This window comes from Dasypus novemcinctus, chromosome 21 (assembly GCF_030445035.2).
Source record: "Dasypus novemcinctus isolate mDasNov1 chromosome 21, mDasNov1.1.hap2, whole genome shotgun sequence".
NCBI lineage: Eukaryota > Metazoa > Chordata > Mammalia > Cingulata > Dasypodidae > Dasypus > Dasypus novemcinctus.
Window position 1 is genome coordinate 79,289,294 of NC_080693.1, and position 25,635 is coordinate 79,314,928.

At 55.6% G+C, this 25,635-nt stretch overlaps 1 protein-coding gene across 3 annotated transcripts in view; it reads left to right on the forward strand.

Moving 5' to 3' along the window:
- The first annotated feature begins 98 nt into the window (after positions 1-98).
- Positions 99-25,635, forward strand: part of TMEM104 (transmembrane protein 104) — a 57,471-nt gene continuing 31,934 nt past the window's right edge. The window contains exons 1-8 of one of the 3 annotated variants that reach the window (XM_058284685.2): positions 99-223; positions 883-1,002; positions 7,607-7,728; positions 10,054-10,135; positions 10,537-10,633; positions 11,201-11,281; positions 14,411-14,510; positions 14,863-14,971. In XM_058284685.2, the coding sequence (XP_058140668.1) occupies positions 958-1,002; positions 7,607-7,728; positions 10,054-10,135; positions 10,537-10,633; positions 11,201-11,281; positions 14,411-14,510; positions 14,863-14,971 (636 nt within the window). In that variant the 5' untranslated portion in view covers positions 99-223; positions 883-957. The remainder of the gene's footprint in view (positions 224-882; positions 1,003-7,606; positions 7,729-10,053; positions 10,136-10,536; positions 10,634-11,200; positions 11,282-14,410; positions 14,511-14,862; positions 14,972-25,635) is intronic. The other 2 variants (XM_058284686.1, XM_058284687.1) reach the window with 2 other exon arrangements.

A 25,635-nucleotide genomic window follows, 5' to 3' on the forward strand; every position in this document is an offset into this window, starting at 1 on the left:
GAGCCGCCAGGCGCCAATCCCGGTCCCTCTCGCCAGGCCCCAATCCGGGCTCCGCAAGGCGCCCAATCAGCGCACTGCGCCCCGCCCCGAGCGCGCGCAGAAAAGGTGGGCTCCCGGCGCGGCGCAGGCGCGCTGTGGGCGCTGGTGAGGGACAGCTGGAGCCGGCAGCAGCCTAGGGGCCCGAGGCGGTGGCCGCGGCGTCCAGGACGGAGCTACGCTGCAGGTGTCGGGTCGGGTGGCTGGGGGGCGAGGGGGCGGCAGACTTGGGGCTCCTCCCGGAGGGAGGTAGAGGAAGAGAGATAGGCTTGGTGCGGGGCGCTCAGAAAGAGCAGGAGGCTTGGGCGTGGGGGACCCTAAGGCAGGGCAGAGGCAGATGGAGGTGGGATGAGGGGTGAAGGCCGGGTTAAAAGGGGGAGGCCCTGTGCCAAGAAATTGAGTTGGAGGGACGCCCTAGGAAGGCCCCCGGCCTCTTGCCATCGGCGGAGGAGGCAGACGTTTATGGCAATGCCCCGGGTGCCAGTGAAGCTCCCTGCTCCTGGAATCACGTAGGGTACCACCTCAGAGTAGTGCAAAGCGGGCTCTTGGGTAGGGGAGACGCGATGCTCTCGGAGGCTCCTTTAAGTCCCTTGGAGTCCGAGCAGCACTGAATACACTCGGCCGTGCACGGAGCAGTACCCTGCACGACGAGGAAAGAGCTCCAAGAAACCACCCTGACTTCAGTTATCCACGGAGACCTTGCCCTCCGGGATGAGTCCCGTGACAGATAATTGGGGCAGTAAGAGTCTGTGATAAAAGGGCACGAGGTTAGGAAGGGAAGTCTGCGAACCAGCCCCTACCCCATCTAGACCTATCATAAAAATTAAGTCTGCTCCTTTGTCTTAGGCAGCCCCAGCAACCGCCGCCGCCACTGCCCCTGCACAGAAGGAACCTTGACTGGTGGACCCTTCAGTTTTGAAAATGGCCGGTGAAATCACAGACACCGGGGAGCTTTACTCTCCCTACGTGAGTTTTTCTAGAACCTACTTTGTCCATATCAGTGCTCCTGTCTTCTGGAGAGGCACGTGGCCTGGGGATGGCTCTTTGGGACTGCGTTGGTCAGAGATCCTGCTTGAGTTTGTGCTGGTGAAAGCTGGGGAGAGGCAGCTTGATTTCAGAAGCAGCCACACTGCTTATGGCATGGCTTAGAACAGGTCCTAAGGCTGCGCTTCAATTTTTAGATGTTTATCAGAGAGTGGTCAGACCAAACATTCTTGACTTGCAAACTCTTCTTTTTTGTTAGAGAAATTGGAGTTTTATAGAAAAATCATGCAAAAAATAGAATACCCATGTACCACCCTATTATTTATTTATTTATTTTTGAGGTATTGGGGGCCAGGTATTGAACCTGGGACTGAGTATTTAGGAAGCCAACTCTCAACTACTGAGCCATGTCTGCTCCTCTGTGTTGGGTTTTATGTTTGCTTGTTTGTTTTTGTTTTTAAGAGGCACTGGAAACTGAACCCCAGACCTCCCATGTGGGAAGCAGGTGCTCAACTGCTTGAGTCACACCTGCTCCCCCACCCTATTATTAACACCTGCATTAGAGTGGTATATTTGATACAATTCATGAAAGAACGTTTTTATAATTGTACTATTAAATGTACAATTATAAAAATTGAGTTATGTACAATACGTCCGTCATTTACTATAAGGTTCACTGTTTGTGTTGTACAAGCCTATGTTTTTAATTTTTATTCTAGTAACATATATATACCCTAACATTTCCCCCTTTTAACCACATTCACATATATAATTCAGCGCTGTTAGTTATGTTCACAGTATGCCACCATCACCATGATTCGTTACCAAAACTTGATAATCAACCCAGATAGAAACTTTATATAATTTAATTTACACATTTTCTACCCTGTTCCCTGGTAACCTAGGTTCTAGATTCTGGCTCTATGAATTTTGACTTGCTTACTCTGTGTAATGTTTATCTCAGGGGTACTACCACTTGCAAACCATGCCGTCCTTCAGATGGACAGTGATTGTCAGCTGTTCACTCTGGGTTCTGTTTGCCTCAGCAGTTTAAGGCTTCGTTGGTTTTTTAGCTGAATTTTATTTTTTTAGGATTTTTTATTTTTTATTTATTTCTCTCCCCCCCCAGTTGTCTGTTCTCTGTGTCCATTTGCTGTATGTTCTTCTGTGTCCGCTTGTATTCTTGTCAGCGGCACCAGGAATCTGTGTCTCTTTTTGTTGCATTGTCTTGCTGCGTCAGCTCTCCGTGTGTGCAGCCCCACTCCTGGGCAGGCTGCACTTTTTTCTCCCTGGGCGCCTCTCCTTTCAGGGCGCACTCCTTGTGCATGGGGCTCCCCTACGCAGGGTACACTCCTGTATGGTATGCCACTCTTTGCACGTATCAGCGCTGTGTGTGGGCCAGCTTCACCGCATGGGTCAGGAGGCCCTGGGTTTGAACCTTGGACCTCCCATGTGGTAGGCGGATGTTCTATCCATTGAGCCAAATCCGCTTCCCTAGCTGAATTTTTAAATTGCACAACTTTTATAGTCTTGGATGGTCAGCAAAAGCATGCAGAGACTTCCATTTGCAATTTGCTGCAGTCTGCAATTAAAACAATTCACATGACCCACTATCTTGTCTTGGGCCTTTGCCCCATGCATGCGCACGCACACACACTCCCCCCCACATACCGTTTATCTTCGCTGTGTAATATGAGGTTGATAATGGTTATGTGACCGGGTCCTCTTGTCTGGATATAAAGCTGGAAGACTAAAATAACCAAATGATTGACTCGTTGTTCCAGGGGAAAGCATCACTGCCTTAAGTAGCAAGAATCCTCTTTCTGGAAAGTATGCCATAAACAGCTGCCCTGCTTTGCGTATCCCTAACCTGGGGAATCCCTTCTTTGTTTCTGCTAACCTCAGAGTCTCCATGGTAGGGTGCAGTGGATAAGGAAGTTCTCTGAGACACCCGGAAAAAGCCTCCCTTACCCTGGGGGCTTCCTGCTAGGTCTGCGCCGTTCCCATGCAGCATGAAAGGAACTTCCTCCATCTCTGTACCCTAATCAGGAAAGTCTTTTTTGAACCTTGGAACAGATAATGTCCCTCTTGTTGAAATTGTGTAACAGCTCACAGCCTCCTCTTGGAATCATCAATGAAATGGTCACACGTCCGTCAAAGTCAGCACAGTTCCTGCTTTTTTTACAATCTCTCTAAAGTGAAGAGATGAGGAAATGGGTCATTTCTATATCTGAGTTTGGGGAAGGCAAAACATTGATGTGCCCAAATTTCTTGTGTTTCCAGTTGTCCAGGCAATGATGGCAGGTTCTGCTTTTTCTCTCTCCATTTCCTGTATGTTTAGTTTTCTTGAAGGTCTGAGTTTGGAGGCTCTTCCCCCTCCGGCCCTCCCCCCCCACCCCCCACCCCGCAGTGCTCTTCTGTGACCACTTCTGTCCTTATCAGCAGCATTTCTTTTTGTTGCATCATCTTGCTGTGTCAGCTCTCCGTGTGTGCGGCACCATTCTTGGGCAGGCTGCTCTTTCTTTCCCGCTGGGCGGCTCTCCTTACGGGGCGCACTCCTTGCACATGGGGCTGCCCTACGCGGGGGACACCCCTGCGTGGCAGGGCACTCCTTGCGTGCATCAGCACTGCACATGGGCCAGCTCCACACGGGTCAGGGAGGCCCGGGGTTTGAACCGTGGACCTCCCATGTGGTAGGCGGACACCCTATCCATCCAAGTCAGCTCCTTCCTTCCTTCCTCCCTCCTCTTTCTCTCTTTCTCTCTCTCTTTCTTTCTCTCATTTTTTTTTTTTTTTGTACCAGGGCCAGGGATTGAACCCAGAACCTTGTATGTGGGAAGCCGGTGCTCAGCCACTGAGCTGCATCTGCTCCGCTGGCTGTTTACTTCCAACAAGTGCTTATATTCACTTGTCCTGCTGTACAGAGCGGTGGGGACAAGGTGGTCAATGTTGGCGATGAGGAGGTTAATCAGGAGGTAGTGAGTTAACCAGGCGGTGGTGACCAGGGTTTTGAGGTGAGAAGACATCTTCCTAAGGTTTCCTGAACTCCACCACCCTGGAAAATGATTCTGGGTTCCTCTGTGAGAGCAGAAGAAGGGTGTGAGGTCTGTCATCCCCTGAGCCAAAATAAGCTATGGGACTGTCCCCACTGCTGAATCTGCTCCAGACTCCCCTGCAGACCCCAGCTCATGACCTGTCGGCGGAACCCTGCTTGGGCTGCTTTGGGGAGACCAAGTTCCTATCTCCTTGGTTCACAAATGTGTAAGAGCCCATAACCAGGTCATTCCCAAGACAGAGCTCTCCCAAGCACTGCTTGCCCCTTGTGAGTTCTTTTCCCCTTCAGGGTGTTTGCTTTAGCTTGAATTATTCTGCAAAAAGTATGTTTAATGAACAAGTGAGCCTGGAGGGGGCTTAGATGCCAAATTCTCCCCGAGATGGTGCTAGATAACGGAACGTGGTTCAGGCTTGCACGTCTCCCTGTGAGTGAGCTCAGGTAGGCATGTTTGCTCCCCTCTTTACAGGGACCAGGAGTGACTCCAGACTCCTGCAACTGTAATTGAAGACAAGGGCCAAAGGGGTCGGCAGCTGGGAGTACCTTCCGCCAGCCAGTCCTTGCTGCGGATTGTTGCCAGCGCCTTCAGAGAAAAGAGCCCTTGTTTCACGGCCTTAAGTTCTAGCTGTTGCTTCCACAGCTCTGCTGCCTTCTGTTTCCTTTGACGACGTCCGAGAGGGGAAGCTGGTGGAAGGCCGCTGTGACCACTGCCCCGTGCGCCTCACGGGGAGATAGCTGGGATGCTGTCCCAAACTCCCTCGGGCAGAGGAGCACAGGGCAGCCATCCAAAGGAAGAGGCCCTGTGCCCTTTCTGGCTTGGTGGCCAAGGAAGAGTCAGGACTTGGAGGAAAACCCTGGGTAGTCTTCAGCGGCCACAGCATGCAGAGGCATTCTCTCTTGAGACGGCGGCAGGGCTGTATTCCCCAGTTTTCTGCCGCTTTCCTCCCCAGGAGGCAGGCCCCACGCAACCCTCCTTCCTCTTCCTCCTTCCTCACGTCTCCCCCACACGGACCTGGAGCTCAGTTCAGCCTTGCTTCCGGCCTCCCTGAGATGGGTCCTTGCCAATCACCTTTACTGGAGGTACAGAAGATTTAACTCTCACCAGGACAGTCGCTAAAACCTTGGAGAAGGAAAAGGAGCCCGACATTATCCTTCAAAATTCCCTGAGCCCTCGTGAGACACGAAGTGCTTGTTTTGGAACTAAAATATCTCAACAGAGCAGTGCCACCATGAGTGCCTGTTCAGTTCCCAGCGCTGACATTTTAACCCTGATTAACTTCTTTGTGAAGTTTTTAGAGGCTCATTTTCACTCATTTATTTGCAGTTTCTGTTGGGAACATGATTGTTACACTGTGTCCCTATCACAGTGATTCTCAACCACCTGACCTCTCATTCCTCAGGGGACAGTTAGGCCTTTTTGGTTGTCATGATGGGGAGTGTGTTCTCCTGGAGTCTGGCGGGTAGAGGCCAGAGGTGCTGCTCAGCATCCCAAAGCACAGGCAGCTGACTCAACCAAGAATCACCTGGCCCCAAGAGTCAGTCATTCCAGTGTTGAGAAACCCTGCTCCACAGCAGACCCTGGAGGGCTTCCTGGTGGAAGGAGCGTCAGCCCTCAAAGAGCAGATGGGACTTGAGGGGTGCAGGAGACAGGCCTCCCTCCTGAACTCTAGTCAGAGCGTACGTGTTCTGTGGGCAGCACCTTCTCTCAACAGGATGCTGCTAGGACTGGACCAAGTTGCTGAGAAAAAGAGGCAGCTGAGGTCAGCAAGAGTAAAGACTGCAGAAGCCTTTGGGCTCGGCAGGTAGGGGGTCACTGGTGATTTTCCTGAGGACAGTTTCAAAGCGTTCTGGGGACAGAAACCACAAAGTGCAGAAACTTGGAAATGAGGGCAGAGGATCTAGGTGGCTTCTTCAGCGAGGCGCATAATGGTGTCGAGGAGGTTTGTAGGCCGAGGGGAGGAGCTGGTAGGGAGAGAGATTGACAATAGAGGGAGGAGAGAGCTGCAGGGGGAGGGGTTGCGCAGACAGGCAGGACGGCCGGTGGAGGCCGTAGGCCCCGCGTGTCAGGTGGCCTCCAGCGTCCCCTAAAGTAGGACCCTAAGAGATGAGGGTCATGGCAGGGCAGCTAGAAGAAGGAGGTTTGGAAACACTAGGAAGTCCGCGGGCAGAGAGCAGGTCACCTGACACTGCCCGGCAGAGTGAAAGGAACTGTTCATTTATTGTAGGACCCGTCGTCACAGTTTGTTTTTTTAATCATTTCCAGGAATCTTAGGGAGTAATGGAAGCAGGTGCTGGGCCTTATCCAAGGCTGGGGGTTAGAAGAGGAAAAGGTGAGGATGAGGGAAGCTAGGGGCACGAAGTGCCTCGAGAAAAGATCCGACTGTACCGGGAAAATGGAGATGGTCTTCTCCAGCAGAGAGGGTTCGAGGGATTGGGACTCATCGTGAGGATAGAGGAGGTTTGGTGTGACTGGGGAGTGGGTAAGAGCAGGAGGTTTAGGTCAGAGAAGGAAATTTCCTGGTCGAGCTCTTCAGAGAAGAATCATCGTAATTACCCGAACTAGAGTTGGCATGAGTTAGAGTTATGTTTAGAACCTGGAAGGCAGTAGCCCAGCAATTCCACTCCTGAAAGAATTGAAGCCATATGTCCATGTAAAAACTTGTGCACAACTGTTCATACAGCATTAGTTATAAAAGCCTAAAAAGAGGAAACAATCTAAATGTCTACCCCAGCCGATGAGTGGAAAAACAAAATGTGGTCTAGCTATACCACGGAATATTATTCAGCCAGTAAAAGGAATGAAGCCCTGACATGCGCCAACGCAGATGAACCATGAAAAGGTTGTGCCAAGTGGAAGAAGGCAGACTGAAAAGGCCACATGTCGCATGATTCCATTCACACAGAATGTCGAAGAAAATAGGCAAATCCATAGAGACAGAAAGTAGCTTGGCTGCCAAGGGCTGGGGGGAGGGGGGCCTTTTTGTGATGGATGGCATTAGGCAGAGGAGATGGTTGCCCAGCCTTGCAAATATACTGACCCCCCCCCCGGAATGTACGCCTTCAAGGGGCGGGTTTTGTGGGGCGTGATTGGGGGCCAGAGGGAAGCGGGCGGCTTGAAGGCTGATGCCCCAGAGGACGACGGCAGGGGCCGAGTGGAGAGGAGGACTGAGCCGCTGCCGAGCGACCTCGGGAAAGTAGACGTGACCTTGAGGCCAGGGTTAGGGGTCCCCTGTGCCCGGGAGCCCAGGTATGGCGACCGGTCGTCAGGAAGCCCACAGTCTGTGCAGCAGAGAGCTACGCCCGTGGTGCAGTTTTGCATCATAGGAAAGGGTGGGGTGAGCGGGCCGCCAACAGGGGACTAGAGCTGGTAGTGACAGGAGCCCGCGGGCCGGGCCCGAGAGTACAAGTGTCAGCGTGCCCTCCCCCGGTTTCAGCACAGGCCTCGGCGGGTCTCCCTGGGCCCTTACCTGCTCCCCAGTGAGCCCTGAGGGCAGGAGGTGAGCCCCAGCGGGTCTGACGGCCCTTCCCTTCCAGGTGGGCCTCGTGTACATGTTCAACCTCATCGTGGGCACCGGCGCGCTCACCATGCCCAAGGCCTTCGCCTCTGCCGGCTGGCTCGTCAGCCTCCTGCTGCTCGTGTTCCTGGGCTTCATGAGGTGAGGGGCCGCGGGGCGCCGGGGGGCCCTGCGCGAGGGTGCTTGAGGGTGTCTGTGGTCGGAGGCCCCCCTCGGGGTTGCCTGGAGAGGGCCAGGGCTGCGCTGGCACAGCCTGGATGTGTCGGTGGAGGCGGGCGGGGAGTGCGTCACGTGCCCCTGGTTTCTTCCCCAGCAGATTCCCCTGCCCTGTTCTGTTTCATTCATGGCACCATCGGTTTTCACTCTCTGAGAAAATACCACCCAGCCGCAGAGAGTGAAGCTGGCCGACACCTCATGTGCTACGGGAGACCAGCTGGGAATTTAGAATTTGTTGGAGAGAGTTCCCAAGTGTTGGTCTCGCCCTGTTTTGTGCCTGGTGGCAGATAGGAGGGCAGTGTGGTCCCCAGCCTGCAGGGCCCCTGCGCCCTAGCCCGGGGCCTGAGAAAGGGTGGACTCTCCTCGCGGCTCTTCTCAGGAATTGGACCTGGAGACCTTGAGTCTTTGGCAAGTGCCCCGAGCTAGTCGGGGCTGCAGGGCACGGCATTTCCAGCCCCCCCAGCCAGCTAGGAAGAGGCGGGCGGGAACACTTGGGAACAACTGCAGGGGCCCTCCCCAGACAGGGCGGGGAGATACCAGTGCTGCACCTGGCACTCCTCCCGTGCTTGGGGAGCGGCACTGAACAAAGCCCAGATCTGTGCCCTCGCTGACTGTGTGCCCTTTCAGGGAGGGAGACCGTAAGTAGTGAGCGTAATAAATAAGCAAATTGTAGGGTATGTCAGAAGGTTAGAGTGCTGTGGTAAAAAGGTCCATGCAGCAGAGGGAGGGGAGCAGAGAGCTTTAAATAGCACGGTCAGGAGTCTTGGAGAAGGGGGCATTTAGCACAGATTTGAAAACGTAAAACGGGGGTAGCAGATGGAGCAAGTTAAGACCTAGAAGAGGCTGAAGGGGGCAGGAAACACCTTTGTTTTTCGGTTTCTTCTCCCATTTTCTTCAGTGTACTCTTGCTTCATTACATACTACAAACCCTAGCTGCCAAGAGCCCTAGGGGTCCCTGTCCTGACCGGACTCCGCTGTCCCCTTTAAAGGACCTTCAGCCATCTGAATGGGCAGTGATTGTTGGGGGCCTCCAGGAAGGGGCTGCCGCGCCCCTCTCCTTGCTCAGCCCATTTCTGTTTGACCATGATCAATGAGTTGGCTTTGTGCAACCATGAGAAGTCTTTTCATGCCTTAATTAAGATTGATTTTACTTTTACTTCCAAAAAGAAGGGAAAATCTAAAGAATGGACACTTAGGCAAGATGATGAGGATCCTTCCCAGGAGATGCCGAGGCGACTGGAATGGGCGTTTCAGAGCTGGCTGCCCCCAGCTGGCGTGGACGTGGGTTTAACTCCCGCGGGGCTGAGCCGCTCTGCTCTTGACCGCTGGGTGGGCGTCAGCCTGCTGGTGGCTGGCAGCACTTAAGGGCACAGGGCGAGTCTGGTGGCAGAGCCATGCTGGCCTGTCGAGGAGGAGGGAAATGCTCCACACCGCACGCTGCCTCCCGGCAGGATGGGCTCACACCTCGGGCTTCACTGCAGGGAGGTGGCCCCCCTGCCTTTCGCTAGCAACAGCATCCGGGTGTACCAGCTACCTCCACTCTAGCCGCCAGCCTGTGCGTTTCTCATTTCTGTAAGAGGAAAAGGAAAGGTGAAGTGCCCGGTGCCTGCCACCTCCCCGTTTCGCTTTCAATTCGGGCCGTAGAAATGAAAGCTTATTTTAATATTAACCCAAGCAAAGCACTCTTAGGAAAGTCAAAGTACTGCCAGAAAAATACGGGGGTGAATTCCAGAGCCAAGTATTCATTTTCAAATACCCATGCCTCTGCTCCTTCCATCAGAGCATGTAACTGGGAGTTGACTGCACGGCTGTGTCTTAGCAAGGAGAGATGAAGGCCATCTGCTCTCCTTCCCGGAAGCTACTGGAAGGCCCCTTTGTGACTCAGCCTCCTCTACCAGGCTGGAGCACCGTCCTGTGGCTCTCCTCCACGCCCCTGTCTGCCCCCCCAAAAGGGTCCTCTTTAGTGTGGGTTACGGAAATGTCCCTGGCATCACTTCCGCCCCCAGTCTCCCTCTTTCCCTTGAGTGGAACCCCGCCCCCAGCTTATTTCGTGTCCCTCTCTCCGTCTGCAACATGTCGACAGTGACGTGAAAGCACGCACAGGTATAGGTGTGTGCACCAGGCCTTTGAGCCCCACCTTGAAGTTCTTGGAAGAGAGAATGCTTTGGGCTTGTTGCCCCTACAGTGGCTTTTCCTTTTTCTCTGTGCCTCCTCCAACCTCCCAACTGCCCCCGCGATCAAACCCCTCAGCTTCATGACGACTACCTTTGTGGTGGAAGCCATGGCAGCGGCCAACGCCCAGCTGCGCTGGAGGAGGACCGCAAACCCCAAGGTGAGTGTGTCACCCCGTTTCTGCAGCAGTGCCTCCGCTTGGGGGACTATCGTTCTAAGCCCCCAGACCTGAAGCCTAATTGCCACATCATGTTTGCAGAACTTTGCCATTTTAACACGGCACCCGTGGCGGGGATTGCGAGCCAGCTCAGTCCTGCCTTTGCACCCGGGAACCGTGCTGCGACTTCCTTGAGCATGCCCGCCCCTCGCGAGGCGACAGTGGGGGAGTGTGGCGTTTCCAGGAAGGAAATGGGAAGGGAATGGGCCCCATCCCTCCAGTGCACAGGGCAGCGCCTCAGCCAGTGTCAGTCCTGCTGAGGCTGAGAAGGCCTGGAGCAGAAGGTATCTGCTCCGTCGGGCTGTGTAGGGCCTTCTATCCTCCTCTGTCCCACACCCTCCTAGGAGGAGGACGATGACGACTCCTCCACGGCCTCCGACAGCGACGTTCTCATCCAGGACAACTACGAGCAGGCAGAGAAAATGCCCATCCTGTCTGTGCGTAAGTCTCGGGAGCCCAGGCAGACCTGCACGTCCCCCCTTCATGCAGAGGTCCTCTGTCCCCTCCTGCCTGGTGGCCAGTTCTGAGGAAGGTGCTGTGGGAGAGTAAAGAGGCCCAGGCTCGGCCCTGCTGCCTCTACAGTGCGCCAGCATTTGCAGCTTGGGCCAGTTACTTGACCTCTGTGCCTCAGTTTCCCACCATTAAATTGGGACAATTAACTCTTACCTCATACTGCATTGAATACACCTGGGGCACACCAGAAGCCTGGCTCTTTCCTTCCTCCCATCCCCTTCCCTCACCACACGTCCCTTCCCTTACTCATGCGGCCCTGGGCAAGCCACGCTGGGGGCCAGTGTCCCTGCTCCCCTTACCCCCAACAGGGAGCCTCCCTAAGTCCCCTTGGAATCAGCTCTGTTTTAAAATGCTTCAAGCAGACGTTAGAAGTTTTCTCAAGCATTAGCTGGGGAATTCCTTACTCTGGTGAATTCAGTGAGTTGAGCTGTCCCCTCTCGGAGCGTCTCCTAGTGAAAGAACCTCTTCCTCTTCCTTGTCCTTTTGTCTCCACAGAGAGACGTGCATCTCCCAACCTTTTTGAAATCACAGACCGGGTAGAAATGGGACAGATGGCCTCCATGTTCTTCAATAAAGGTATTCGTGCCTCTCCAGCTCTTTATTCAGGGTAGGGCCTGGGAATGGAGGGCAAGGGCGAGCTGGCGCTTTCCTGCAAACCCAGGCCCTTGCAGTGCCGCCTGGGCAGAGCTGCGCGATGGCTAGGGATGAGGTGGGAGGTGGGAGGTGGGAAGTGGGAGGAGCAAATTGCCAACCATGTTTCTCCTCTGGCGTTCTCCTGGACTCCTCTCTGAGCCTTGGTATTAGGGACAGAGAGACTACTCCAGCTCATTCTCCATGAGGAGGTGGAGGTTCCTGAGCAGCTTTCCACCAGGGGAAGCCGATGGAGGCCGGCTGTGTGGTTTCTTCTGGCCTCTTCAGTTTAAGACAGCACAGAGCAGCTCCCTGCTAAATGCCACCTGCACGCCCAGGCTGGGTCTTCCCTGTGGCCAGCAGAGGGCGCCAGGCACCCACGTGCAGGGTGGCCTTCTGGGCATCCCAGAGCCCGGGACTCTGCTTGTGGTTTACTTCACCACCTGCTCTTTGGAGGGATTTGCCTGAAATCTGAAAACCAGACCCAATTCAGGTTTTGGGTCATTGGGGATCCCAGAGACAACATCTTATACCTCCATGGCAAATATCATTCTTTGGAAGATGAACTATTCAGAGGTTGTTTTTTTTTAATGCTTGAATCTGTCTGTTTCCCCTTCATATGGTCTCGGGCACATTCTCAGTAAATTCTTCCCCTTGTGGTTATCTCGGAAGGTTTTCTGTCCCTTTATCAAAACCCTCTTTGCAGAGGGGGTGTCCCCACTAGTTCTGTCTATTCTTGAGTGTGGCTGTACTTAGAGCCAGATTGAGGGGGGGGTGAAGCTGTAGAAACTAGAATCTTCCTGATTGCTTTTTAGGACACTTAATTCAGTTCTTCGTTGCCTGTGTGACTTGACCGTTCAGCCTGGGAATCTGTGGACGGTCGTGATTATTAGCAAAAGGCTGCCTGGGGGTCCGGTTCCAGCCCTCCCTCCTGGGCCAGCTGCACAGAGCGTTTCCAGAACTCAACAAAACTGATTGGTTACCTTTAGGCCACTTACTGCTCTCTGCACTTCTCCTTTGCCTCTTTTCTTTCATTCCTTATCTCATTAAGACTAAGAGAGCATAAGCATTTATTCCTGGCAGACACAAAATCACCTTCCAACGGCAAGCTTTTTGCACGTTGGAGGGAGAACATATGCCTTCTTAAACCTTCCTCATTTCCATGTTTTAAGATCTTCCCTCATTTCTTTAAGAGCTCTAGGAACTAGTGTTTTTGTTTTGTCTTCTGTTTTATTTCATGGGTTAGACCCCAACTTTACCCAAACCCAACAGAAAGTAAGCACAGAGCCGCCTTGCCCTTGGGAGACGCCTCCTTCGCACCTGCAGCGTTTCTCAGCCTCAGCAGGACTGACACCTGAGGCAGGGTAATTCATTGTGGGGGGCTGCCCTGTGCCTTGGAGGGTGTCCAGGCACATCCCTGGCCCCTACCCAGTGGAGGCCAATAGCACACCATCTGGTTGTGACAATTAAAAACATCCCATAGATTGCCTGCTGTCCTGGGGGTAGGGGACAAAATCGCCCCCAACTGAAAACCACTGCTCTGCTGTATTCCTGGTTCACAGATTGTCAGGTTGGCCTTTGGAAGACTGCCTCTTCCACGGAATCCTTGGGCTCCCTTGGGGTCCAGACCCAGTTCTTATCGTTAGAAATGCCAAGCCTAGTCATTGGTGTGCCCTCAGGAATGTCACTGGTCCTCCCATTTTGTGTCTGGTAATGAAATGTATTGATCAGGGAAAGCCAAGGGCAGTGTATGAAGAGCTGACGCTGGAGTGCATTGGCAGGTGGGGGCCATGCCTCTGCTCACAGAGCTCTGACGTCAGAGCAGAAAGGCAAGTGTGGGCGACAGGCAGACCCCAGGGGCTCCTGAGCTTGGACGTTGAGGAGTGTCAGATGGACATGCCTACGGACATGTGCGAAAAGCAGGAGCGGGGGCACTCCTGGCTCCTTTAGAGTCGCGTTTCCCCGTCTGTCTTCCCTCAGACCCTAGGAGCAGAGCCGACCTCAGATAGCCCAGGAGGGCCGTGTCCCAGGCTTTCCCCTGGAGGCTTTTCCCAGCCACCAGGATTGGGAGGCAACTGTCACTGCATTTTCCTCTGTTCTCCGAGAAACCGGCAGCTCGGGACCAGTGACATTAAAAACTCGAGCGGTCAGCCTTGGCGGGAGCCTGAGGTCAGCGGACGGGGGCCGAGGCCCCTCTGCTTTCCTCAGATGATCTTGGAAGCTAGAATCCTCTATGGCAATAGCACAGGTGGAATGCCCCTTACCACACAGGGCGGAGATGCTTTGGCCCGGCCTGGGGTCCCGGAGCGAGGCTCCGATGCTCTTAGGCCTGGAGCCTGGCGGCCGAGCTTCCGGCTCAGGCACCTTCCAGAGGGGAAGGAGAGGTTGGCCTCTGGGGGGCGGGCACGTCGCATCGGGTGCCGCCCCGAGGCAGCATCGCCCTGACAGATACCCCTCGTGAGAAGGACAAGCCTGTCTTCAGTACACGCTCCCATGGCTCTGCCTGGAAACCTGCGCCCCTTTCCCATCAGGCACTTGGTGATGGGATCAGATCCGGAGTGAGCCGCTGGGTCTTTCCAAATCAAGGTCTTTGCACCGTGTTGACTCTAGCTTCGGGAGCTGGGCCATCCCAGGGAGCTTCTCTTGGCGTCTCCATTCCTCAGCCTCACGAAGGCCCAGCAGTGCAGGGGGCTCGGGCTCCTGGCTGGGCGCAGCTCTCCTCCCCACGCTGCCTGTCCTGAACTCGCAGGCACCGCCGGCTCTTTCCCACCCCAGCCCACCCCAGCCCACCCCTCGCCCTTCCCCTCCCGCCTCCCCTGGATCTGGAACTTCTCAGGTTTTCCATCCAACACTCCCTTTCAGGTAAAGGTCACCAGGATCCCAGTGTAGCCTGCTAGAGCCAGAAACCAGGCTTTGGGATGGTTTTCCCACTCTCTCTTAGGGAAACATCTTTAAGAACCGAACGCTATTGACACGGTGCAGATTGAGTTATCGATGAGGTGCAGATTGAGTTGTCCAAAAAGATCAAAATCGTCTCTCTCTGGCTCAGTGACCGACTGCCTTTGTCCCTTTCAGTTGGAGTCAACTTGTTCTATTTCTGTATCATCATTTACCTGTACGGGGACCTGGCCATCTATGCTGCAGCCGTGCCCTTCTCCCTCATGCAGGTGACCTGGTGAGTCCCCTGCCCCACCTCGGCAGCCAGTGCCGTTTTCAGGGTAGAAGCACGTGCCAGGCACACCCACCAGCGCCTAAGAAACACGGACGCCCGTGGCCCTGCTCTTCCTAGACCACGGCCAGCTGTACCCTGTCCCAGTTCAGAGCTCGGGGAGGAGAATGAGCAAGGGGGCGTCCACAGCACCAGCCCCTGCCAGGCATGTCCCAAAAGCTAGGAAAGCAGAGTTGCAGAAAGTCGCTGTTGGAGCTGCAGCGGCTGGGCAGGGGGCACGGGGGTGGTTGGTGGCCAGCACCACGTACCAGGTGGGGAGGGCCACGCTGATTGCAGGGACCTGCCCTCGTCCTTTCAGCAGTGCCGCCGGCAATGACTCCTGTGACGTGGAGGCCGACAGCAAGCACAACGACACTGATGTGTGCTGGGGTCCCCTGCGCCGTGTCGACGCCTACCGCCTCTACCTGGTGAGTGTCCTCGCTGCTCCTCCGTCCCTCGGCCAGGCCGGGCCCCGCCGCACCATGCAGGGGGTCCGGGGGTGTTTGAAGTGCCCCGGCTTTCTGGTGGAACCCTCTCCCCAGGCAGGACACTCAGCCCACTTCACGTCTCCACACGTCATTGCCGAGGCCTTGGTCCTGGGCAGGAAGTGGACTGTGTCATTAGTACCACCCCCGCAGCTCCCGGAGCAGCCTGGCGACCAGGGCTCAGGTCACGTGCAGTTTAGAGTGGACATCCGGGTCCTTGCCAGCTCCAGGCCCATGAACTCTTATAAAGTTAGCTCAGGGCTTCGGCACACTCCTAGCCAGGTCTGACTTTCCAGAGACTGCTTCGTGCTGACCTCACCCCTGGCCAGCCCGTGAGCATAGGGTTTGATGATGGATTTCCCTCCTGGGCGCCTGGGACCATCCATCTCACCGCTGACCGCGGCTGTTCAGCGACTGCCAGCTCCCTCCCTTCCTCTCTCCTCCGGGCTCATTCTCCACTGCTTGTGCCTCGGGCTGGGGAGTGGGAGCTGTGTGATCCCCCAGCCAGGGCCCGGGTAGTGAGACCCACCCCCAGAGGCAGCCCTTCATCTCTGCCTGCTTTGGGGGCGGGAGGCGGAAATACTTGCTTTTCCCTGTTGCGGCGGCTGTTAATATTTGCAGCTTCTTCTTGGTCCTCTTCGGCCCTGGCACAGATTTAGGTGTGCTAGGTGACACCGCCTGACACATGGCCACTTAGCTGATCTGGAGCAGGGGCAGGGGCAGGGGCCGGGAGAGGGCCACCCTCTCCGGGGAGCCGGCCTCTTCATCTAACCACGGCAGAGGTCTCCGCGGGCCCCGCCAGCCATGCTATTTGGGTCTGAGATAACAGTTCCACTCCCATCACAGGTCTGGTGGGACTTTGGTAGCAAGGTAGCCGCCTGGCGCCCCTTCCCACTTCCCAAGCCTTGGGGGGGCCGGGCAGCCAGGAAAGCTGCGGCGCCAGAGCCTCCAACGAACCCTGAAGGATTCCAGTAGCCCCGGCATTAGGAGGGCCCCTCTTTGTGCTCAGCGGCGTGGGCGTGATGAAGGGACGAGAGCGGGACCGGGGCCTCGGGCGGCAGCAGAGCACCTCGGCTGGGTCTTTCCTGGGAGAGGCTGCTGGGGTCTGAGGAATCTCCCTCCCACCCCCCTGCCCACCAGCAAAAGAGATCCCGCTCGGGGAATATAGGCTGCTGCCGCTGGCCTGCTGAATTATTTAGAGGCATTATGATTGCTTTATTAAGTCGTTCTTCCCTTACGCCTATCAACCTCTCTCATGACGGAAGCCTCCCTCCCCGAATCTCAATAACTCTTTGCCTGAACAGAAGGAACCCTTCAGGAAAGCAGACGGGCATTAATTACTGCCTGCGTCGCTTAGATATCACATTTATAACTCGTAAAGCTAATTGTCATGAGCACCTGCAAAGGCCGCAAACAGGGAGTGCAGGGCGGTGAGCAGGAGCGCCAGCTGCCTCGCTGGTGCTTGTTGTCTCTGGGAGTCGGTGCTGTCCCCTGCCCCCACCCGCATTCCTCAGGAGGCTTCTCTTGGGGCTGTGCTCTTCTGCCGGGGCTGGGGGACATCAAGACAGAGGGCCCTTGGGGTGACTGCAGAAGTTATTTTACAGCTGTGCCCCTGGCCCCCGCGCTGGACGGCGGCTCCTGACCCCACGGCCTGAGGCTCTCGGCAGGCCTCTCTGTTTCTCAGGGAGCCAGGGGCAGAGTGGCTGGTGAGGGTGGCAGTTTTCTTCCTTCATCATGAGCTCTCTTTGCAGGTGATGCTCCACCCCCAACCCCCCGAGCCTGACCTGTTCACAGAGGCAGGGGGAGTTGAGGCTTCTCCCTGGTCCCGGGCCCGGGAAATGGCCTCTTCCGGTCATGGGGGAGAAGGTTGTCCTTCCCTCTTCCCCCAGCCATTCAGTTCAGAGGATTGTCCGTCCCTTCTAGAGACTCCCACTGCCTCTTACTGCCAGCTGTGCTTGATGCTGCTGCCAGCCATCCCTCACCTAAACTGTTCAGAAGGGGGAGGGTGAAGACAAAGACATAAGGCACCCTTCCCACCCCCGCACTGACCACCTCTGTCTCGGGTGCGTGCTGCTCCTCTCCAGCCTGTGTCTTTATTTTTTTTTTAAGATTTATTTTTATTTCTTTCTTTCTCTCCTCTTCCCCTCCCCCCCCCCGTTGTCTGTTCTCTGTGTCTATTTGCTGTGTCTTCTTCGTCTGCTTCTGTTGTTGTCAGTGGCACAGGAATCTGTGTCTCTTTGTTGTGTCATCTTGTGTCAGCTCTCCGTGTGTGTGGTGCCATTCTTGGGCAGACTGCACTTTTTTTTCGCGCTGGGCAGCTCTCCTTACTGGGCGCACTCCTTAGGGGGCGCACTCCTTGCGCGTGGGGTTCCCCTATGCGGGGACACCCCTGCGTGGCAGGGCACTCCTTGAGCGCATCAGCACTGCGCATGGGCCAGCTCCACACGGGTCAAGGAGGCCCGGGGTTTGAACCGCGGATCTCCCATGTGGTAGACGGACGCCCTAACCACTGGGCCAGGTCCACCTCCCTGGCCTGTGTCTTTAGTTCTCACCAACCTGCCCTGCTATTTGGGGGGATGAAGATGCGGGCTCTTTAGTTTGTGGTTTCACTTTCAGAACGTCCTCTGGCGACGCTCTCCCTGGGGGTGCCCCTGAGCTGCACACACAGGGAGGGTGCTTGGGACTGGGGACATTCGCCGTCTCTGGAGGCCAGCCTGTGGGCAGCATCTGGCTTCTTTACAACAAGGCCACCTTCTCCACCAGCAGCTGCCAGTCGCTTCCCAAAGCCCTTGACCTTAACGAATGGAAAATTCCTCCTCCCCTCCTCATGCCCCGTGACCCCCGTCCACATCCTGTGATTCCCAGCGCAGCTGACATGAGTCAGTTCCTCCCTCCTTCCTTGGAGTAGCCACAGGAACAGGGTGCTGCGAGGCCAGAGGGTCCCTGAGTCACTGGAAGCTTCTAGGGGCCTGCCGGCTGCAGCTGGAGCCTGCGGCCACCTGGGCCCCATTATTTGGGCCCTTGGGAGTCATCACTGGCATCTGCTCTCAGACCCTGGATTCTTGGGGCCCCCCCCATCCCTCCTGCTCCTTTGAAGAAGCAAATAGGAAAGCGTTAGATGCCCCCACTCTTTCAAACGAGTAACCCTGCCTGCAGGCCAGGGACTGTCTTGGGGTTCCTTCTGCAGAGCATCTCTGGGTGGTGGGGAGAGCGTTTAGCATTTCTTTCCTTCCTACTTAGCAAGACGGAGCCAGGGACCACTGGCGAAGGAGCAGGACTGTTTGTGAAGCAGTTCCATCCAGGAACCAGGCTGTCCTGAGCGTGGGATGGGGCTGGTGTCGCTCTGCTCTGGGGCCAAGAGCATTGCCAAGCGTTCTCATTTCACCCTCTCCTTCCTGCAAGCTTCCCAGCCTACCCCTCACGCCCCTGGCCTGCGGTCCTGGACCCATCGTCACCCCCTCCTAGAGTGTCCGAGGGAACTCCCAAGGGGGCAGTGGGATTCTCCGCATCCCAGAAGCTCCTCACCCTTTGGAAGAGAGAGCAGCATCCACTGCTTACAGGTGGACAGGTGCTGCCAGGTCACAGGCTGCCCAGCGGGCACCGGCTGATCAGAGCTGGGAGCGCAGATGGCAGAGCAGAGCTTATCCTGGCTGGAGACCCGGCTCTAAACTGGCGGCGTTGCGCAGGGGGCCCTCGTTGGGATGGGACAAGGTCACCCTAGCTTGCCATCCTGCTTTGGACACAGGAGCCAGGAGATGCGCCTCCGGGGCCTGGGTGGCTCGGGCGAGAGGCTGCAGGATCCGGGTGCCTGGCAGAGGACCTGGCACCCTTGGCGGGAGCAGGCTTACTCCCAGACTTCCTTCCAGACACCCTCTTGGAAGAAGCAGGATATTTGGGGGCAGCAGGAGGGGTTCTGTTTGCCGAACCCTCTTCTTAGAGATTAGGGCAGTCGAGGTGCAGCGTAGAAGCCCACATTTTCTCTCTGCCAGGAGGGCATGCTTTCTTGTTCCACCCTGGCCCAGTCTTAGCACAGCAACACTTGCCTCTGCCAGTTTATAATCCTGAAGACAGCAGGCAACCCTCTTTTTAAAGCCTACTGGTTGCTTCCTAAAATAGTGCCGGCTGCAGGAACTTAGTGGTGAAAGAGGGAGTAACACACGCCCGTGGCAGGACCCTGCCCCGCTTTGGATGTACCGTCCCACTGCTTTGTCTTAACCTGGGTAGCACGTTGCCATTTACCTTCCCACCTCTCCCAGTCCTGCCAACCATCCGGGCAGGCACGGGGCATCACCCCTTGCAGAAAGCCGAGAGTTGGAGATGCCGGCTTCCCAGGGTCCCAGAGCTGGAACCCAGGCAGGGGCCCCTTGGACCCTCAGCCCAGCCCTCTTTCCCTGGTGACACGGACGGACTCGCTCTGCCCCACGTCGCAGGCCTGCCAGACTCCCCCGGCGACGGAAAGGGACGGGGAGGGGCTGGCGGCCCGCACGCAGCGCTGGCTGTTTTCCGAGGGTGGTGGCGATGGAGCTGAGGACAGTGTCTGTTCACTGACCTGGGTTTGCACGTCCTGTCGTCCACGTGATTGAGTCCGCGTCTCTCTCGTCCGCGCTTTGCTCCTAGATAGCGGGACGGACTTTCTGTCACTCAAGGAGTGTTGGAACTGAATGCCTCTTCCCAAGGACATTTCCCTTCCCCTGCCGTGGTCGCTCTCTGTTCCTTCAGCGTCATCCGCTGTGCCCTGGGGCTGTGGCATCTGCTAATAAGTGGGTCACTGCTGTCATCATTTGAATATTTATTCTTGCCAATTCTGGGGCAGGAGGTGGCCTAGAGGCCTTCAGGACCCGTGAGAAGCCTTGTCTGGAGCTCCACGCTCGAGGTGTGGTGATTTCACAGGGCCTGGGGGCTCTCGAGCCCCCACGGTGTGCAGTCCGGCCATGAGCAGGTGCTCTCCTGGGCACAGCTGCAGTGGATTACAGTGTAGACACTGCCCCGAAACGAGGGAGGAGAGGTGGCCCCAGGAGGAAACGTGGAGAGTCCTTGAGCTTTGTCATGGAGGAGGCCAGTGACTTGGGTCCATCTGTAGGAGACCGGGGCCCTCTGCTCTGGAAGCAGGAAGCCACCCCGCCAAGCACTCTGGCATTCTGGAGACTCCCGGCCTCTGGTGGTGCTGACAGCTTCCTGCCTGGACAGCGTCACCCGCCTGGCTGACACGCACGAGGCAGAGCTCAGCCTAGCACCCAACTGCAGGTCAAGAGGAGGTGCCTGGTTGTTGGGGATGGGGAGGGCGTTGCTGGCAGGGCCTGGGACGTGGACTCACCCCTTAGTAGGACAGTGGCCATGGGGGCTTACTGGGGCTTGCTCTCCTTTCTTCATCTCCCCAGCCTCTCATCAGCTCCTCCTCATTCAGCTCTGAGGCTCTTCTGCCAGGCCCACCTGTGCGGCCCTGAGGTGCAGTGAGTGGGGTGAGCCCCCAGCCCCACCGAGCCAGAGGGCCCTGTGGGTGGGCCTGCCGGCTTGAGCCAGCCCAGAGTGTCGTCCTGAGCACCTGGGGATGTTCATGTCCAGGGCACGGTTCACCCCCAGATGTCTGAGCTCTCTGCTTCCGTCCCCTGACCTTGAATGAATCCCTTCTCTGCTCCCCAAAATGCACGTACCCACTGCCCCCACAGGCTCCAGGTCTGTAATATGGAGTAGATTGAAATGACTGACTTTAAAGGATTAGCTTGTCTCTTTCTTTTTCAAGGAAATCAATAATTCAGTCACAGGGCTGTGTTTTTCTTTTTTTTTTCCTTTTTTTCCTGGGGAGCTGTCTGTGTATCTTGTAGTGAGCGGCTGCTTGTTTTTTTTTGGTGCACTCTCCATCCCCCCACTCCAGCCTCTTCTAAGCGAAATTCAGATTACCCTGTCACTCGCTCTGACACTGTGGCCCCTACCAAGGGACCCCACGAATGCCCAGCACCTGTGGCTAGTGTCTGGGCTTGTCCCCAGCCCACCCCAGGCCCTGCCCAGCTGCTGCCTGGCATCGCTCCAGCCCCCCACCTTTCCTGGCACACCGTGGCTGCCTCCCTTTCCCAGTCCCCACGCCCTCCGCCGCCGCCCTCTGGGTGTGGGGGCCAGGCCGCCCTCTCCAGCTCAGTGCGAGGGGTATTGTTTTTGTTTCTAATGCAGCACACACGGACATGGGCTCCATCGGCTGGCATCAGGCCTGCCATCCATCACGCCCCTGTCCTGCCTCTGCAGTGGCCGGTCCCCGGCAGGCCAGCCTAGAGGACGATGCCTGGCCCCCAGCACCTGTCCCCGGAAGCTGTTTATTGGAGTTAGTTGGCATCCTTCAGTCTTTGCTCCTTTCTCCTGGGTGAAGGGACCTTGCCTCCTGGCTCCTGGGCCGGCTGAGCTGCTCACACCCTGCGCCCATGAGGGTGGTTTGATTGTGTCTCTGCCTCCATCTCCATTGTCAGGAAAGGAACAAGTGCAGCCTTACAAGTACCGCTTGCCCAAAGCAAGCCAGTTTTACTTGTGGACACCTGCGGGGGGAATAGAGCATTTTGACTTGCCTGGTTGCTCAGACTTTTCACCCCCTGTCACCCAGGGAAGTGAACCAAGATGGGGAAAATTATCTCGTGTATCAAAACCTGGTCACGTGGGCACTCCGCATACTCAATTCTTAAGAAGCCCATTATTTGAAAATCCCAATGTATGAAACAAATGGGGGGAGCTGATTATTTGTTACAAAGTGATTCTTTACTTTACAGAAGGACTTGCTGCAGGTTTCTCTTAAGTACTGAGTTTGCCTAGTGCATCTAAAATGGTATCCTATGAAAATTAGGTATTTATAAATAGAACTTTCCAGAGCCCATCTCTTGTGAAAGGGAGGTATCCGTGAGTTCATGGGCAAAGTGCAAAAGCCCAAAGCCCCTTCAAAGAGCAGGAGAAGCAGGCAGAAGCGGATGGACGCTGGATGCGGCCCACCCAGAAGGGATAAGCAGGAACCCCTCCCTACCTGCGCACGCTTGGCCCTGAGCTGGGCGTGTGGAGCCCGTTACGTTTATACTCAAGCACATGCCAGTTTGCTTGGAAGCTTCCAAACAGGCCTCCGTGGGGAGCAGCCGTCCCTGCTGGGGCCTTCTGCGCTCTGCTTTTTCAGGACTATTCTTGCACCCACGTCACACAGATCCCCCTCAGAGTCTCCGCACAAGGGCTGAGCCTTCCTTGCTTTGCGAGTTGCGAGCGCAATCGGGCGTGAAAACCTGGTGCTTCTTGCTGCCCAAGCTGCCAGGACCGGTCCTGGCCGCTGACCCTGTGTGCTGTCAGCCATCCCCCTCTGAAAGCTGCGTTCCTAGCAAACTCCCAGACCCGGCCGCCTGGGCCAGCTTCAAGTTCTGAGTCCCCCTCTCCTTCCAAAACTCCCACTTCTGGGCAAAGAGCTAAAAATGGCCTTGCATTCTTTTTTTTTTTTTTTTTTTTTTTTTTTACTTTTATAAAGGGCATTTATTTGGGGCAGGAGCTTACAGATATCAGGCCATAAAGCACAAGTTACTTCCCTCACCAAAGTCAGATTTTTATGTGTTGGAGCAAGACAGCTGCTGATGGTCTGCAAGGTTCAGGCTTCCTGGGTTCCTCTCTTTCCTGGTCTTGCTTCTCTCCGGGCTCAGGGTTTCTCTCTTCCCTGGGCTGGCTTCTTTTTCCTGTGTGCTTACTTCCCAGGGCTCCAGCTTAAGACTTCAGCATTAAAGTCCAACATCATGGGAAACGGACTTTGGCCCAGTGGTTAGGGCGTCCGTCTACCATATGGGAGGTCCGCGGTTCAAACCCCGGGCCTCCTTGACCCGTGTGGAGCTGGCCATGCGCAGCGCTGATGCGCGCAAGGAGTGCCCTGCCACGCAGGGGTGTCCCCCGCGTGGGGAAGCCCCACGCGCAAGGAGTGCGCCCGTGAGGAAAGCCGCCCAGCGCGAAAAGAAAGAGCAGCCTGCCCAGGAATGGCGCCACCCACACTTCCCGTGCCGCTGACGACAACAGAAGCGGACAAAGAAACAAGACGCAGCAAATAGACACCAAGAACAGACAACCAGGGGAGGGGGTGGAATTAAATAAATAAATAAAATCTTTAAAAAAAACAAAAAACAAAAAAACCCTCAACTCTGTCCATGGTGGGTGAGGGCTTAACTCCCTGATGATGTGGCCCAATCAAAGCCCTAATCATAACTTAATCACACCCAGGTATAGACCAGATTACAAACATTATCCAGTATCTATTTTTGGAATTCATAACCATATCAAACTACTATACTCCACCCTCTGAATTTCAAAAAGACAATATTTGAAAAAACCGTAAGTCGGTAACAATGCAAGTACTAAATCATATCACAATCAATTTAAAGAAATACAGTTTGTCTTGGAGCAAAGTCCTGTCTGCTATAGACCTTTTTTTTTTTTTTTAAGATTTTTATTTATTTTATTTATTTCTCTCTCCTTCCCCCCTCCCCTCCTGTTGTCTGTTCTCTCTGTCTATTTGCTGCGTCGTCTTTGTCCCCGCTTCTGTTGTCAGCGGCACGGGAATCTGTGTTTCTTTTTGTTGTGTCATCTTGCTGTGTCAGCTCTCCGTGTGTGCAGCGCCATTCCTGGGCAGGTTGCACTTTCTTTCGTGGGGGGTGGCTCTCCTTACGGGGTGCACTCCTTGCATGAGGACACCCCTGCGTGGCAGGGCACTCCTTGCATGCATCAGCACTGTGCATGGGCCAGCTCCACACGTGTCAAGGAGGCCTGGGGTTTGAACCGCGGACCTCCCATATGGTAGACGGACACCCTAACCACTGAGCCAAGTCCGCCACCTGCTATAGGCCTCTGAAAGTTACAAAACAATTTATCTGTTTCCAGTGCACAAATGGACAAAGGATAAACATTTTCATTACAATAAGGAGAAATTGGGAGGGAAACATGAGTCAGGGGGCCTCTACTGTTGAGTAAATGTGCAGGGCAGCCTCCATTTGATTCCAAGGCCTTGTATTCTTTAAGTTAGTGTCCAGGTTGTTGAGTTCAGCTCTTACCCATGCCCACCCCCTGCCCCCACTTTTTTTTTTTAATCCGTGCAGAAAAAACTGTGATCTAAGTAATCCCGTGGCTTCCAGTACATTGAGCACATCTAAATGTTCTTGAAGATTTGGTGCTAATTAGAATGAAAACTCATGGTGTCGCACAGTCCGTGCTTATCTGATCCTCGGACTCCCTGGGTGGGTCTGTGGTACCCGATGGTGGCCCCACGGAGATCTGTAAGGCGGTGCTACCCCCGAACAACTCCCGTCACAGGGACGTACAGTAGAAGCAGAACCTGGCGGTTTTCTGAGGAGAGCCCCAGGGCCTTGCGGTAATTATTTAATCAACTAAAGCCCTCGTCCTGAGGTAATAACCCTGCTCGCCTCTGCTGCTGGTGCCCCGGCCAGCGACCACCCTGCAGGCTGCCCCGGGAGCAGCAGCTGTGTAGGGGGCTAAAGGTACCCGCGCATTTCTTCAGGCCACCCCGTGGCCCCGAAAGAAGGAACCCAAGCACCTCAAAGGGCTTACAACCAGCAGAGAGACGCACAGGGCAGGGGTACGACGGGCGTTAGCCGGGGCTGAGCAGTGAAAGTAAGGTGCATGCTAATGACGGCCCCTGATTAATTAGCCTGAGCTTGTCTGGAGTGGGCCTCGGTACATTTTAATAAGCCTCCGAGTGCGGCAGAGGCACCGCAGAGGGTGTCGCTGAGCAGATGTCACCTGCCGGGTGTGAACCGGGAGGGAAGGGTCGAGAGCACCGCAGGGCATGTTCCACCCAGCTCAGGAAGAACCTTCTCCAGCTGCGGCTCAAGCCCTTCTCCGAAACCCCTCACGAGGCCAGGGGAGGGGACGCCAGACCCGGCGGCAGGTGCTGACCCAGGAGGGAGGCCCTTCCTGGCTGTGACCTACATGCAGGCCTGGCCCCTTTCCCCCTCTGCCTCAGGGAGCCTGTGCATCACCTGACGGGCAGGTGACGGGCTTCAGGAAGACACCCCAGCTGCTGCCTTTCCCCCGGGTCCAGGAACCTGAGCCTTGGCTGTTTTAAAATTTAGTTCATGAGAATGCTGTCAGACATGGGTTAAAAATAGAGTCTCAAGCTCTACCCAGGTCCAGTGTGTTGGAATCTATGGCCATAAGGCCAGGAAACCCTTTTCAACAAGCCCGGAGGATGGTTCTTCTGAACTTTCCCCTATAAGAAATTCTGCTGGGACCCCTCGCTGTGGGGAAGGTCTTGCCAGCACCCAGCATCTCCCTTTTAGAGCTGCCTGCCAAGTGCGGCCGTGGGGCAGGGGTCGGGCATTCTGTGCCATGTGTGACAAGCCTGGTCCCAGGGAAGGGGAGTGGCCAGACCGTCCACAGGTCTCCAGCCTGGCGTGCCGAGTGACACACCTGGACTTGATGTGTAAGCACGTTAGCAGTGGAGGGGACGGCGTGACTCCTGCTCGAATCAGACTATTTTCAAAGACTGGGTGTCCACAAGAGAAACGGCGGCCCAGCAGCGTCCGTTTGCTAGTGGCTGCTTTATGACCTGAAGCAAACAGGTGCCTCCTGTGTCCCCAACAGATGGTGCCCTTGGCTTC